The following is a 14,539-nucleotide window of genomic DNA, read 5'->3' as shown; positions in this document are numbered from 1 at the left end:
TATTTTCATTAAATTTTCACACATAAACTTGATCAGTAGAATTTGTATGTTGTAATTGAGGTTGTATACCACACTAAATATGTATTATAGTTATGCTTATAAACAATTTCCAAACACCAAAGAATATGTAAAATATGTACTGCAAGTATTTGTACATACATTGTATATGTAATCATTAAAATATATGCATTCATTTTTTATTGAAAAATTTGACTTAGGCTTTATTGAAAATAATTTTTATTACCTCCCGTTATTGTTTGAAATGTTAAATTCGGTAATATCTTTATAAATAATACTTTTTGGAACTTTTTTTATTGATATATCTTAATTTGAGCATCACATTTATGATATAAAACCATAAACATTTGTGTTACAGGATCCCCTCAATCCAAAACATAATTAATTATAAATTTTTTATCATGTTGTTACCAATACTAAATCTTCATTCTATTTTTCGTGCATTGTCATTGCTTGATACATGTTAAATGTATATCATGTAATCTGTGAAAAAAAATCTAACGAAAAGATAAAGTGAGTTGTATGGTATTGTATTGTATTTTATTTTAATAACATTGACTCAGTGGCGTACCTATCGATACATGAATATGCACAGGCGTATAAAATGAACAAGACAGTCTGAAGGACAGCTGAATCCCCTTCCGCAGTGAACATGAATGTGTACCTCTTGACCTTTTACCAGCCATGACCTTGATGTTATGCCATGCATATATTAAGAGCATAGACTCATGGTGGTGATTATTTGACAATGTGCAATTTTATTTAAAATCTTCCATAAAGTAAAATCGTTATGGAGAACATATAACCTTGACCTTGGGTGTAGCGACCTGGATGCTGAACTCTGCAGATTGTGTCATGGTGGTGATCATTTGGGCAAAGTAATTTTAAAACCTTAGAATTGTCAATATGTTATAGAGCGGACAAGAAAAATAAATGTTTTTTACATTGGACCTTCAGGGTTGTGACTTGATTATTGTGCTCTTCCAATGGTGTTATAATGGTGATCATTTCTGCCAAGTTACCTTAAAACATTGCAGCTGTTTAAATGTTATGGACAGACACAAAATGTAGACCTTTTAACATTTGACCTGCAAGTGTGACCTTGACCTTGGGTGTAGCAATTCAATTATTGCGCTCTGCACATCGTCTCATAATGTTGATCATTCGTGTCATGTTATTTAAAACCTTTTCAGCGATTTAAAAGTTATGGAGTTATGGACACGAATTGTATACCTTTTAACACTTGACCTTTAAGTGTGTCATTAACCTTGGATAGTAACCCAATTATTGCACTCTGTACATTGTCTCATAAAGGTGATCACTTGTGCCAAGCTATTTGAAAAACAAAGGTTTTAAAGTTAGGGATGGGACATGAAATGTAGACTTTTCTAGAGTTGACCTTTAAGTGTGACCTTGATCTTGGGTTGCAACCAAATAATTGTGTTCTGCATATCTTCTTATAATGGTGATCAATTGTGTTAAGTTATTATCTAAAAACTTCAGTGGTTAAAAGGTTATGGAGCGGACACGTAATGTAGACTTTTTAATATAAGTGTGACCTAGACCTTTTGGGTAGCAAGCCAATTATTGCGCTCTGCATGTCGTCTTATAATGGTTATCACTTGTGACAAGTTATTTCGAAAAAATATCGGCAGTTTAAAATGTACAATTTTTATTATGAAATGAAGACATTTTAACATTTGACCTTTAAGTGTGACCTTGACCTTGGGGGTTGCAACCCAATTTTTGCGCTCTACACATCGTCTCATTATGGTTATTACTTCTGCCAAGTTATTTCAAACACTTTCCAGCGGTTAAAAAGTTATGGAGCGGACATGAAATGTAGACTTTTTATTATGAAATGAAGGCATTTTAACACTTGACCTTTAAGTTTGACAAATGGGATACTTATGCCAAGTTATTTAAAAAAATCCAGAGGTTTAAAAGTTATGGAGTGGACACAAAGGTGTTCTGACGGACGGACAGAAGGACGGACTGACAGACGGAGGCCATTCCTATAATCCCCTTTTCTGCCTTTTACCTATTTTGATAACGTGAACAAAAATCTGGAAACAAAGTGATCCCTCGGAAGCATTAATCACAACAAAATTACAAGAGAATTGCAGACTCGGTTTGATTGAGTCTGTACATGAGGGATAATGTAAAGTGCATCGTGAATCAATCAAAGGTTATGAAAGTAGGGAGTAAACCCATACAAGAAAATACAATATTTCCTTGGGTATATCATCGGGGAGTAATTTTAACATGAAATTTCCCATTGTGGTTATTATCTGGATTCTTATTAATCAACTTTTAAGAAGGCAAGGTTTATTTCAATTTATACCACAATATGCGGATTTTATTAAGGATGAGCCTTTTAAACTAAGTAAACAAAATGTTTGCCACGGAGTGACATACAAAATGTAAAGTTTATTTTAAAAAGAGTTGACCCATGCTTTGAATAATCAATGTTATAATTCTTATAATTTACCTCGTTGAAATCAATATAATGATGAAAATGCCCAATTTATAACACCAACCAGAAGTGCTAAATTACTCAATATCAGTCAAACTGAACATTTTTTTTATTTTGTTCACTTTATTTACACATTTATGTGTTGTTTGTAACTTGGCGTTTGTAGCATAACAAAAATGGGGTTAGCTATATGGAATGTCTTCATATTATAGTTTACCTTGTAGTTATTAGTCCGTTTATATGCCAGTCACATTCATTTCATTTTACATTCATTTGAAATTGTGCAGAATAGATTTCGCTCTTCAAATCTGATTTTTGCAAACAATAGCCCAAATCTATCGTCACAAAGCGAACTCAACCTTTTATTGAAAATATTTTATAAATCTAAGTCCGTAAAATAAAATATTTACAAGGTATATCATTGCAGAAAGTTATTTCAATTGTCTTATCTTATTGAGTAAAGAAATGAATTTCATACATCTTTATGATATGTTTCCTGTTACCTACAAATGTGTCATTTATATGGTATTGACATACTGCTCACTTCTAAAATTGTATTTTTAGGGGGCCTATCTGATCGCGTGTAGGTGTGGTGTGGATACTATAACTTGTTGTTATACTAAAGTATTTGATCTGTTGTGTTAGTTATATTGTTCTACAGGTCATTTTAAAGCGATATTTTCCTTGATTTTAAACAAACAAACAATCAAAAAAATGAAGAAAGAAATGCTAAACATCTTGATTTCAATAGAGATTATTATTATTATTATTATTATTATTATTATTATTATTATTATTAAATAACAATTTACGCCTAAAATGTCCCCTGAATCGCTGTTAATAACGACTCTTTGGCCCAAGAACTGAACTTAGCGCATAGTAAAAACAAGCCAAGGTACGGCACCCCAGTTTTTGTATATAAGTTCAATTTATAAAAAAAGGGTGTGAGACAGTCTTGTTTTATTTTTGTGCAGATTTATATTTTATCCTATTATATTCCAGTATCAACTTTCGTCAAACACCATTATTAGTCAATCTTTTGAACTCAACTCAACTTGACCATAAAAATTAAAATATACTATGGTCTTTGGTAAAATAATTACCAGTTGTTTCAAATTTTAATTTCCATATGATATATCTTTTAAGATATAGTATGTTGTAATTAAGGATGTAACATCATTTTAGTAAAATTTTATATACGTATATAATTATTCCTCTAAAACAGTTTTCAAACATCCAAGAATATGTTAAATTTGTACTGCAAATGTTTACTCGCATCATATGTTATCATTAAAATATATACATGTACATTCATTTCTTATTGAACAATTTGGCTTAGACATTTCTAATTACCTCCCTTTATTTACATGAACTGTAAATTCGGTAATATCTTTATAAATAATGCTTTTTGAACTTACAATATTGATAAATCTTCATTTAAGCATCATATTTATGTTATAAAATCATAAAAATGAGGTACAGGATCTTTAACATTTGGCTTATGAATAATGGAACATTATCAATACCGACTTACACGAATTAAGCGGTGAAATATCAATCGCAACATTTCGTCCCTTTCCGACTTCGGATAAGGACATTTATAATGAATAATAGCCAAAGATTTTCCGAGTGCATGAAATAAATGTGCAAATTTAAGTGCACAGATAGTTGCCTTCTCAAAATCCCTCCCGAGTGGGTCACGTCGCGGAGAAGGCACATGGTAGGTCAGGGTCAAGTCGTCTCTAGTACCAGGGACGATTGGTTGACCTTGGAGGGTGGTACTAACAAGAGCCGTTTAATGTTTGCTTCCGTCACGGAACATGATGCCTTGACAGTATTGTGGTACCTCAACCAACCACAAACGAACGGAGAGCAGGTTTAAGGAATCTCGGCATGCAAAAGAAGTTTTCGATGAGACTTCTAGAGTGGACCGACATAGTCGCTATAAGATCTCGGACACATGGAATTTTGGGCGACGAGCTAAACTAAAACTAAAAATTAAATCACACAAACACAAACACGAGCGCGCGCCCTTGCACGCACACATACACTCACACACGCGCGCACACACACACATGGGGCGTCCGTGGCCGAGTGGTTAAGGTCGTTGACTTCAAACCACTTGCCCCTCACCGCTGTGGGTTCAAATCCCGACAGGGACTTTGGATTCTTTCAGGTGAGGAAGATATCCAGCTACCTTACGGAACGTCGGTGGTTCTACTCGTTCGTGCCTGAAATAATGCACGGAAGGTCATCTGAGGTCTTCCTCCACCAGTAAATCTGGAACGTCGCGATATGAGCTATACTTTGTCGATGTGACATAAAACCCAAACAAACAAACACACACACACACGCGCGCACGCACGCACGCACGCACGAACACACACACACACACACGCACACACACAGGTAGATAAGTACTACATATGATAAGGCACATATAAAATTTAAATGATTCAAGTTCATCATTTAATTAGGGAGAAAATATGTAGACAAGCACTAAATGACTCAGTCTCAATGATCAGTAGCATCATATAAATGCATTGATAACTAATTTGCTAATAAAATAAAACCAAAAAATGTCTTACATATCGCGGCAATTTCCATCAAGGAGGATACATCTAAATTCGACCTCACATATAAAAATCTGGAAACAAAGTGATATAAAACATCAGAAAACAAAAGAGCAAACGACGTTTTAAGAACTAACACCACGGAACAAATGAAGGGACTTCCCGTTCAAATATGTAAAGCGTGCACACCATTAGGACGTGGGACTGTCTCAATGCCAAAGATTAAAGGTGTTAGAGGTAGATGGATGGATGAAAATTTTATTTTTGTCGAAGATAACATTACTGAAGGAAAGGAAAAGGAGGTTTTCTGTCAACCACTTGATAGTGTCGCAATAGTTTGTACAGACGATCAAGATAATCCAGATAACGTACAGTTAATTTCAATGGTAGTTGGGGGAAACATTATAAAGAAAGGCTCATATGCAACACTAAAACTAATAGAAGGAATCAACCAAGTTGAAGAAGAAACCAATTCTACCATTAAACTTTTGTAACTAAACATCGGCTTGAGAACTTATATTCGTAGGAACTATGTAAGAATAATATTAATTGTTTTATTGTATAATTTACACAAACTATGAGAAAATGGTGTTGATCGTTTGATAACAGAAATACGAGAGCATAATGCTTATTTTTGATTAATGAATTTCCATAAAGAAAATATGAGAGAATGGTGTTTATTGTTTGAATATTTTCACTTACCTTGTTCATTTTTATGTTTTCAGTCAAAATTTTATTATTGTTGACGTGAATAACATGTGTAACTCCTCTGTTCAGAAATGATGATAGACTTTACGACAGAATTGTTGTATTCACATGCTTGTGGTGTTTTTAATTTCTTCTATTTGACCTTTTTAAAGTTGGGTGGTTCCAGTATGATCACCCTTAGGATATGGTGCCTGCTTTTTTTAAATTTGACTTTTTATATCTTTTCTGTGATATGCAAGCTTCATGAAATCTGATCCCCTTTCAAAATGTTATTTTGTTTAGTTGCGCCCATTGTTTTCTCGATTAATTCACCCGCTTTCATAACTTTGGGACCATTCGCCGCTTTTCATGGAATGACACGAACGTTCCAGCTTGAATATTACATGATAACTGCCTTATGAACACATCTCAGAATGTTTCTTAATTAAATCTTCCATCATATTTGTGTTTAAATATTGAATTCTGCTGAAGCCGATGCTAGGGGCGTGGACGGTAACTTGCACTGCCCAGTATCGTCCATGAACAGCCTCGATCAAACCTAGCCTGCAACATTTTCAGGTTTGTCGGTTTTAGCATCCGTTAATTCCGTTAATCTCTTTTTTAATTGAAACCTGCTGGTACACGTGTCTCTTGAAGCATGCATTTCCAGTTTGCTTACAGCGTTCTTTATTTGAACGTTTGGTGATCTCAATTAGCAGGTAAGTTTCCAACTCGTGCAAATACATTGCACAAGATACATCTGATTGTATTTATACTTGTCATTTAGTTTTTATTTTCAAGCTATCTTTAATATTGTACAGTTTTAATATGAAAAACATAAAGTTCAGTATTTGTGTGATTATAGCTTTGTGCCTTTTATACATAAATTTGTTATATGGTATTGAGCAGAATAATATAAATGTATTGGTGTTTTGTACCTTTTTAGGGGTGTCAATGTGCCTGCATGTTTCATTTCTATAAAAAAAAATTAACTTGTTGTTGATGACTTTAAGTAAATTGGTTGGTGTTTTTGTTTCCTTAGCATGTCTTAATTGACAGGCTCAAGTTATTATTATCCGGATCTATGATTTTGTTTTGACAATGTGATTCTAATTTAGTGCCATTCAAGAATTTAATATGATTTTTTTTTAAATATATTAAATCATTTTGACCTTTTAAACGTATATGTGTGTGCGGTTTCTTATCCTTTTATCGATTGTTAGTTGTAAGATTTTAAATTTGATTTACACATGTATTTGTATTTTACATATTATGAAGTTGATTTTGATCATAAGATTTTTCAACTGTCGTACAGTCTTAAACAAATACCTTTATTTACTCAAGACATGAACAAACCATGACATTATCAGGTGAAAAGCTTGCATGTAGAGAAATTCGAGGCATCAGTAATATAATGTATTTTAGACATAATATGCTTAACACTGCATAGCCTACAGACATTTAATCGTTGTCTTTATTTATAAAACCTTAAGACTTACACTTGTTCATTAAATTTTGCTCAAGTTAAATGTACAGCAAAGAATGTTATAGTCTTACATTAAGTGTTATCATTTTTTTTGATATTAAGTTTTATCTTTTTTGTATTATTTATTATTTTTGAATCTATACAAGTCTAAAGTAAATAATATTGCATATTAATTAAGAGTTGAATCATATTTATTATATCCCTTTTATGGGGATGCAAGTTTTAATCTGCTAATATTCTGCTACCTATATTGAATACGTCCCGCTCATGTTTCTTACTTCCCTGTGTTCTTTATAAAATATTTGGTCTATGAAAAAACACCCGTACAGGATAAAACCTTAAACAAGTACATCAAAACTTGTGAAACCTTAGTATTTAGTTTCATTATTCTTTAATAGGTCAGAACTTTATTATCTCAAATCAATATTTAGACCTATGAGAGTACGGCAAAAATGCGAAATGTCAAATACATGGCATGTGGTGTGTGCAAATAGTAATATAAAGCGATATTTTTTTCAGTCATTTTAAATGTTCTCTTTTGTTCTATTAGTTGATTATCAATGTTCATGTAGTGATCAACGATCTCAATATTTTATTTATCATTTTCTTTATTTCAAACGCTATTACTACATGTATATTATCACATGTTATCATAATGAACAACAGCGTAATATTTACAGAATCATTTTTAATAAAGTAGTTTATAAAAGAAAAGTAAATTATAACGACAAATCAATACTTCCATTGACAATCGTTTAATATTATTTCAGTTTAAACAACAAATCAAGAAAAGAACATAGTTGCGGTCTACTTTCATTAACAATATTATTCAATCATTTGGAACGTTTACGGACCATTATGTAGACAATTGCACAGTTTTCCGCCAAGCATTAGCCCAGACCTCTCACAATGCGCACAGCAGACTGGAATACTGTTGATGCTTCCAACGTATGTTTTGTTTGCTCCGTTTAAACATGGTTCACATTGCGGTCCTTTCCAGCATGTTCCTTTTATTTCTAAAATTTAAAAGAGATGATATACATTATAACATAAATGGACACGTCAATAGAGACATTGTTTAAGAATCAAACATGTATCTATATTTAAGCTTTTTTCTGCAACGTTATTGTTATTTCTTTTGAATACCATGATGTTAAATACACTAATTGACTTTAAAAGATTGTATATGAAATGTTCCTTATTATACCTTCTGGGTAATTGCACGTACAAAACGGTCTTCCGTCACTTTTTCTGTTTCCGGCATTACAATACTTCTTGCAACCTGGACAACACACTTTGACATCTCTAGTTCCAACCTTGACAACCTTAAAATCACCTGCTGGACATCTGTTACAATACCTGCCAATCTTACAGTTTGCTAAAGAAATAAAAATATATTGTTTTATATACTTCATTCTGATTTATGTTACATGTATATAGAATAGTGTGTAAAGTTGTTTCATTAATCAAGCAATATCGTACTATATTTGTTTTGTATAATCAGCAATTAAAACTATATCTGTTCTGTATCATCAACAATATAATTCTCAATTTGTTTTTTTACCAGCAATGTCATTCTCTATTTAAATCAGCATTTGTTTTGTATCGACAAAATCATTCTCTTCTTGTTTTGTATCAGAAATCTCATTCTGCTCTTGTTTTGTAACATATATATCATTCTCTATTTGTTTTGTAACATATTTATCATTCTCTATTTGTTTTGTATCAGATATATCATTTTCTATTTGTTTTTATGAGATATCATTCTATAAATGATTTTATCAGAAATGTCATTTTCCAATTGTTTTGTATCAGAAATATCATTATCGATTTGTTTGTATCGGCCATGCCATTGTCATTTTTTATTTGTTTTGTATCACCAATATCATTCTAATTTTTGTATCAGCAATTGTGTACTTTATTCGTTTTGTATAATCAGCAATATCATTCTTTATCACATAAGCCGCGGCGCAGGAGTGTAATAAAGCCATTTAATAAAAGCGATATTACACTACAGTAGTGTAATAACACTTCGACGTGACGTCATTTGTGCCATATATAAACATAGCGTTAAAGCGCGCTAATGTAAGCGTTACACTAGTACTATAGGCGCGTCATTGAAAAATTAATCATTTTAACAGTTTATTGTTCTTATTTTATATATGTGATAAATAGAATATTATATTCGTGTAGATTCAATACTAAATTTATTGAACTCGTTGAATAAAACAATATTATGCTCGCCAGAGGCTCGCATAATATGATTTTATTCAACTCGTTCAATAAATTTAGTATTAAACTACACTCATTCAATATCCTCTATCTTTAAATTGTTCGTCATATTCTCGTACAATAAAAATCATTTTCTACCTATTCTGAAACAAGCTCTAGTACATGTACATGGGTGCTTTAAAATTAATCTCATTTTCCTCTATATGTTCTATAAATAATAAACTCTGATTATAAGATTAAAGATTACAAAAACAGACGCGATAATTAACAATATTACATGTACTGCAAAATCAGTCATAAACCGCACATAACATGTAAATCATTAGATGTACTTAAATCTTGAACATGTTTACTTTCCCTAAAAATTTTTAGTACGTTTTTCTCAAATTTGATTTTTTAAAAATAGTTTGGCTCATCTTTAAGCATGCAGTTTTAAATTTAGTAAACTTTGAACTTTGGCTATGCATGGAAATGATAATAATATAACATTTATAATTTACTTGTAAATGTTTATATTTATATCTTTAATATATATACGAGTACATACTTTGTTCTTCTTTTGTTTATTGTGACCGCCAAAAATGGCGATAGACATTGTAAATGCTGATTAAATTTTCCATTTTAGAAATTTTGAAATGTTGTCTTATCTAATGTTTGGCTCCTTAGATATACACTATATGATATATATGATTAACAAATACAGTATACAAATCACTTACATGGTGCCCCATCTACCGACAGGGAGGTGAAGGCAAGCACGAGAACCACGAGCAGACTAACACTCACGATATTCTGAAAATATAATTATGATTGGTACATAGTTATAACTTAGAATTCTTCAAATGGGAAACTTTGAAGAAAAGAGGTTTCAGTCGAACTTGTCATTTTACCTCATTTTAATTATCAAATGATGATAGTTGAATACTAAAATCAAATGGTTATTCGGTATTGCTGTCACAATGTGTTTGAAGTCACATATAACACAATATTTAAAAGTGTTTTGGTTCAACCGTCTTAGACATGTTTCATCACCGTTTTATCCGTGAAAGCACGTTCGCATTTAAGCACATTCCCGTAATTACCCCTGTAGCACGTGAACAAGCCTATACCTAGATGATAAAATATCGAAAGTACGATGGCGTTAAGTTGAAATAACGAAACCACGATGGTGAAAGGTCGAAAGTACGATGGTGAAAACACGGCTTTTCACCATCGAGGTCTCGTTATTTCGTATTTTCACCATCGTAATTTTGTGATTAGTTATGTGTGTGTTGCGGAGACACTAACGTGACACCGTATGACACCGTACTATATAAACAAAACAAATTTTAAGGTATGTTTGAAAATTGGCAAACGCGACCCAAACAAAGAATGTGAATTTCGTCATATAATTTAAATTCAATGGAATATATTACAGGTGCAAAGCATGCTTCACTGTAATCATAGTGATGTTTCAAATATACATATATAAGAACCGCAGAATATTATAGTAAGTAGGATATAATAATACAGTAAATAATTAAGTATCATTGTATTATATTGTATGAAGTCAATACAATATGAAGTCAGCGTCGAATAAGAGCCAACGTAATGTCTTTACTGTGCATTATTTAATGAATAATAAAAATCGTGTGTTGTTGTTTTTTCGCTATTTTATTTATTTTTCCTTAATTTATTTCGTGTTTTATATAGATATACTCCTGTTTCTGTATGGGCCGATTAAGGCATTCAGAAAGTTCACGTGATCATGGTATAAAATTGTTTAAAATGATAGACTATCAAAAAAAATAGGAAAAGGTCATCGGATCATAACATGTTTCTTACTTAGACAAACTAACATCATGTAATGGAATATAAATATCATAAAAATAATAAACAAGCATTTTGTAACGACATATTTGCAGTAGCTACAATATAGAAAATGAACAAAAAAGAGCATTATATTATCGAGCATCATATAATAACCATTGACTATAGTTTCGATTGATTAATGAAAATCGAACAAAATATAATGTTTAGCGCATCCCGTTACGATATACCAGTTTTCATAGCAGATAAAAGGTTTGCTCCTATTAATAAAGACAGTGATGACGTTCCATAAAATTTCATTGCTCGCGAAACCAAAAGGACCCTGCAACAATAAAAGAAAAACATACCTTTGTTGTGTCCATGTTGAGCGCAGCTTTTGTATAAACACTATAGATGGTGAAATATAAAGTCTTTACTTGATATGAATTTCTAACAAAATGATTATCTTATATAGGCTCAACATCACGGAAACAATCAGACTTGAAGACGGATGTGGCTTATTTAGGGAAATTTATTTTAAAATAGTGACGTTGAAAAAAAAGAACAATCCTCTATTGTGGTATTTAGAATCGGTTTAGTTAAATTCGTATTGTTTTGAATGAAAATTCTGAGAAAAGATAAATGGAAAAGTTTGCAAAACAAAAAATAAGATGTTGTTGTTGCAAAATATTTATTAATGCCGCTTGTCTATTAAATTACTGTTACGTGAACAGTTGCTCGTATAAAAATTTACAATTTACACATAAATCGCTGCATAATAAAAATTGCATATAAATGAACGCTTGACTGGCAATAGACAGTTATCCACTTGTTTACAACGACCGCTATTAATATAAAAAAAACAACAGCAAAACAATGATATAAACTTTTTATGAACAATTTCGACACAATTTAAAGTTATACTTCGCTCATCTTTCGGATAAAATACTTTCAATGCAGAAATTTATTGAAATTTAGGAAATTCTATCTGAATATGTATAATTTAAAAAAAAGTGAAAGAAATGCCCGCATTATGTTTCGGGAGCTGCGGTCTTTCTATAACTGGCCAACTAAATTTTAAAAAAACGGTCAACTTCACCAATGCTTCACTTCGCATTTGTCAAATAGTCAACAATGTGTTGTTATAAGAAATTCAAAGTCAACCTGGAGTAATATATTAGCTGGTGTGCCACAAGGCTCAATCTTAGGACCTCTGTTATTTCTCATTTATATAAATGATATTGTCAGTAAAGTAAAATCAAATATCAGACTTTTTGCAGACGACACTAGTCTCTATCTTATTGTTGACTTACCTGACTCTGCCTCTTCTATTCTTAACAATGACATGCAAAATATACATTATTGGGCAAAACCCCGGTTAATCGATTCCAATCCCATCTATGATATTCTCGCGTAAAAAACAAACCTCTACACCCTGACTTAAAAATGAAAAATTAAATAGAGGATATTGAATGAGTGTAAGTGCAATACTGAATTTATTGCACGAGTTGAATAAAATTATGTTATGCGAGCCTCTGGCGAGCATAATATTATTTTATTCAACGAGTGCAATAAATTCAGTAATGAACTTACACGAATTTAATATTCTATTTATCACATAACCCAAAATAAAGACCGTTTAAAGAGAAATAAGAGTCATTGGCGTCCGCGCCGAAGCGCGGCGCTCTTATGGAATGAAATCAGATTTTGTGAAAGGGCGACAGCAACTTCTCGAGCCTTTTAGTCGGTCATAATAAAAGCCGATAATTCCGATCGGTATGAGGGTGCTTGATTATTAATTAAGAATTAAATGTCGCGATATGTTGCAATGAATAGCGAACTGGAGAATTTCGCAATGCAAACATTTTCAAATGAAATAACCTTTTCCGTCAATAAATCGCGCTCTTCGGGGTTTTTTATTTATCATTTTGTAGTACACAGTGGGTTATCAGGGTATGTTATTGTTGTTGTACATGCATCCTAGAATGATCAGTTGATGACCTAAATATTCCGAAAATCTATTTAAAGATATATCTATTTATCACTCGTATCGGTAATTCCCGGTCTCTCCCGGTCTATAGTGACCGGCGAATAGTACCACACGTTTATATTGTCCGATCTCTCCCGGTTTTGAAGTAGATGTTTGATATCGTTACAATTAAAAAAAAAACAATAGCATGTTTCATTTTATCTATATGAGATAAAAACAATAAATATGTACAATAATTGAGAAAAGGGTACATTTTTATGGTATTAATAAGACATTATCAACTTTGAAACATTTTATTTAATTTGTTATCCGTGTTTAGTAAAGATGCCGAGGAATACAAATTAGATTTTATGAATTATTCAATTGATTGATAATTTAAAAAATGATAAAGAAAAATACAAATGTACATGTACATGGTTTAAGAATAAACAATATTATATATTGAAAGATAAACCATAATTTACTGACTTTTTCCAGTTAAGTTTTGACTTATAATCGTCAGTCAATATGACAATTGAATTCTTAAAAATTTATTTTACAATTTTAATAAAAAAAAAGAGTAGTACGCTCGTAAACATAAAAACTCAGTATTAAAATAGGACATAAAACACAAAAAAGAAAAGAAAACAATATTCATATTTGTATTTTTTTAATTAAAATTAATAGATAATACAATTATTGTATAATAAACAATTATGCTCAACATAATCAACATGTTAATATAACCATTGTCATATTTTTACAAAGTGTGAACAGATTCCTTAATAGGGGGTCTTCGCTAATAGCGATAACATAATAAGGGACAATTACAAAGGTGTGGTACGTGTTGATCATGCGTTACACATATGGATTATAAATAATTGTATACATGTATATCCGTTGCTATTAATAACCACGATCATAAAGAAAAATAAAAAGTAATATTCTAATCTCTACCATGCCAATCAAAGTTCATAATGAACACGCTCATTCATAAGTGATATACAATTCTGGTAAAAACCAATTTACCATTGAAAAGTGTATAAGAATATTTTGTAATCATATGTCTTCTAGTTCATCTTCACTTGCTGCTTTTCTTGCTTGGACGCCCTTTGATGCTTTGCATCAATGCTTTTCTTGTTTTTCATTGGCGCGGCTATAGTATAACGCTAACATTTAGCGCGTCTTTACACTATGTTTGTATAACGCTAATGACGTCACGTCAAAATATATGCACTGCCGTGCAATACCATTTTTACGGAGTCGCAAAATCGGCACGGGTGTGTGATAAAATGTTTTAAACAATTACA

The 14,539-nt window shown here is 31.6% G+C and overlaps 1 protein-coding gene across 1 annotated transcript; it reads right to left on the bottom strand.

Annotated features, from left to right (window-relative positions):
- Positions 1–7,976: 7,976 nt before the first annotated feature.
- LOC132716924 (uncharacterized) lies at positions 7,977–11,714 on the bottom strand. The gene is made up of 4 exons (XM_060700268.1): positions 11,629–11,714; positions 10,192–10,264; positions 8,448–8,618; positions 7,977–8,256 (listed from the first exon to the last, which is right to left on the bottom strand). Exons 1-4 carry the CDS (start codon positions 11,641–11,643, stop codon positions 8,087–8,089), a joined length of 429 nt encoding a protein of 142 aa, XP_060556251.1. The 5' UTR covers positions 11,644–11,714; the 3' UTR covers positions 7,977–8,086.
- Between the last annotated feature and the right edge of the window lie 2,825 nt (positions 11,715–14,539).

Source organism: Ruditapes philippinarum, unplaced genomic scaffold (assembly GCF_026571515.1).
Source record: "Ruditapes philippinarum isolate M1 unplaced genomic scaffold, ASM2657151v2 ctg4742_1_1_1_1, whole genome shotgun sequence".
Classification (NCBI taxonomy): Eukaryota; Metazoa; Mollusca; class Bivalvia; order Venerida; family Veneridae; genus Ruditapes; species Ruditapes philippinarum.
The sequence above is the reverse complement of the archived record's forward strand: the minus strand, read 5'-3'. Positions and strand labels throughout refer to the sequence as shown.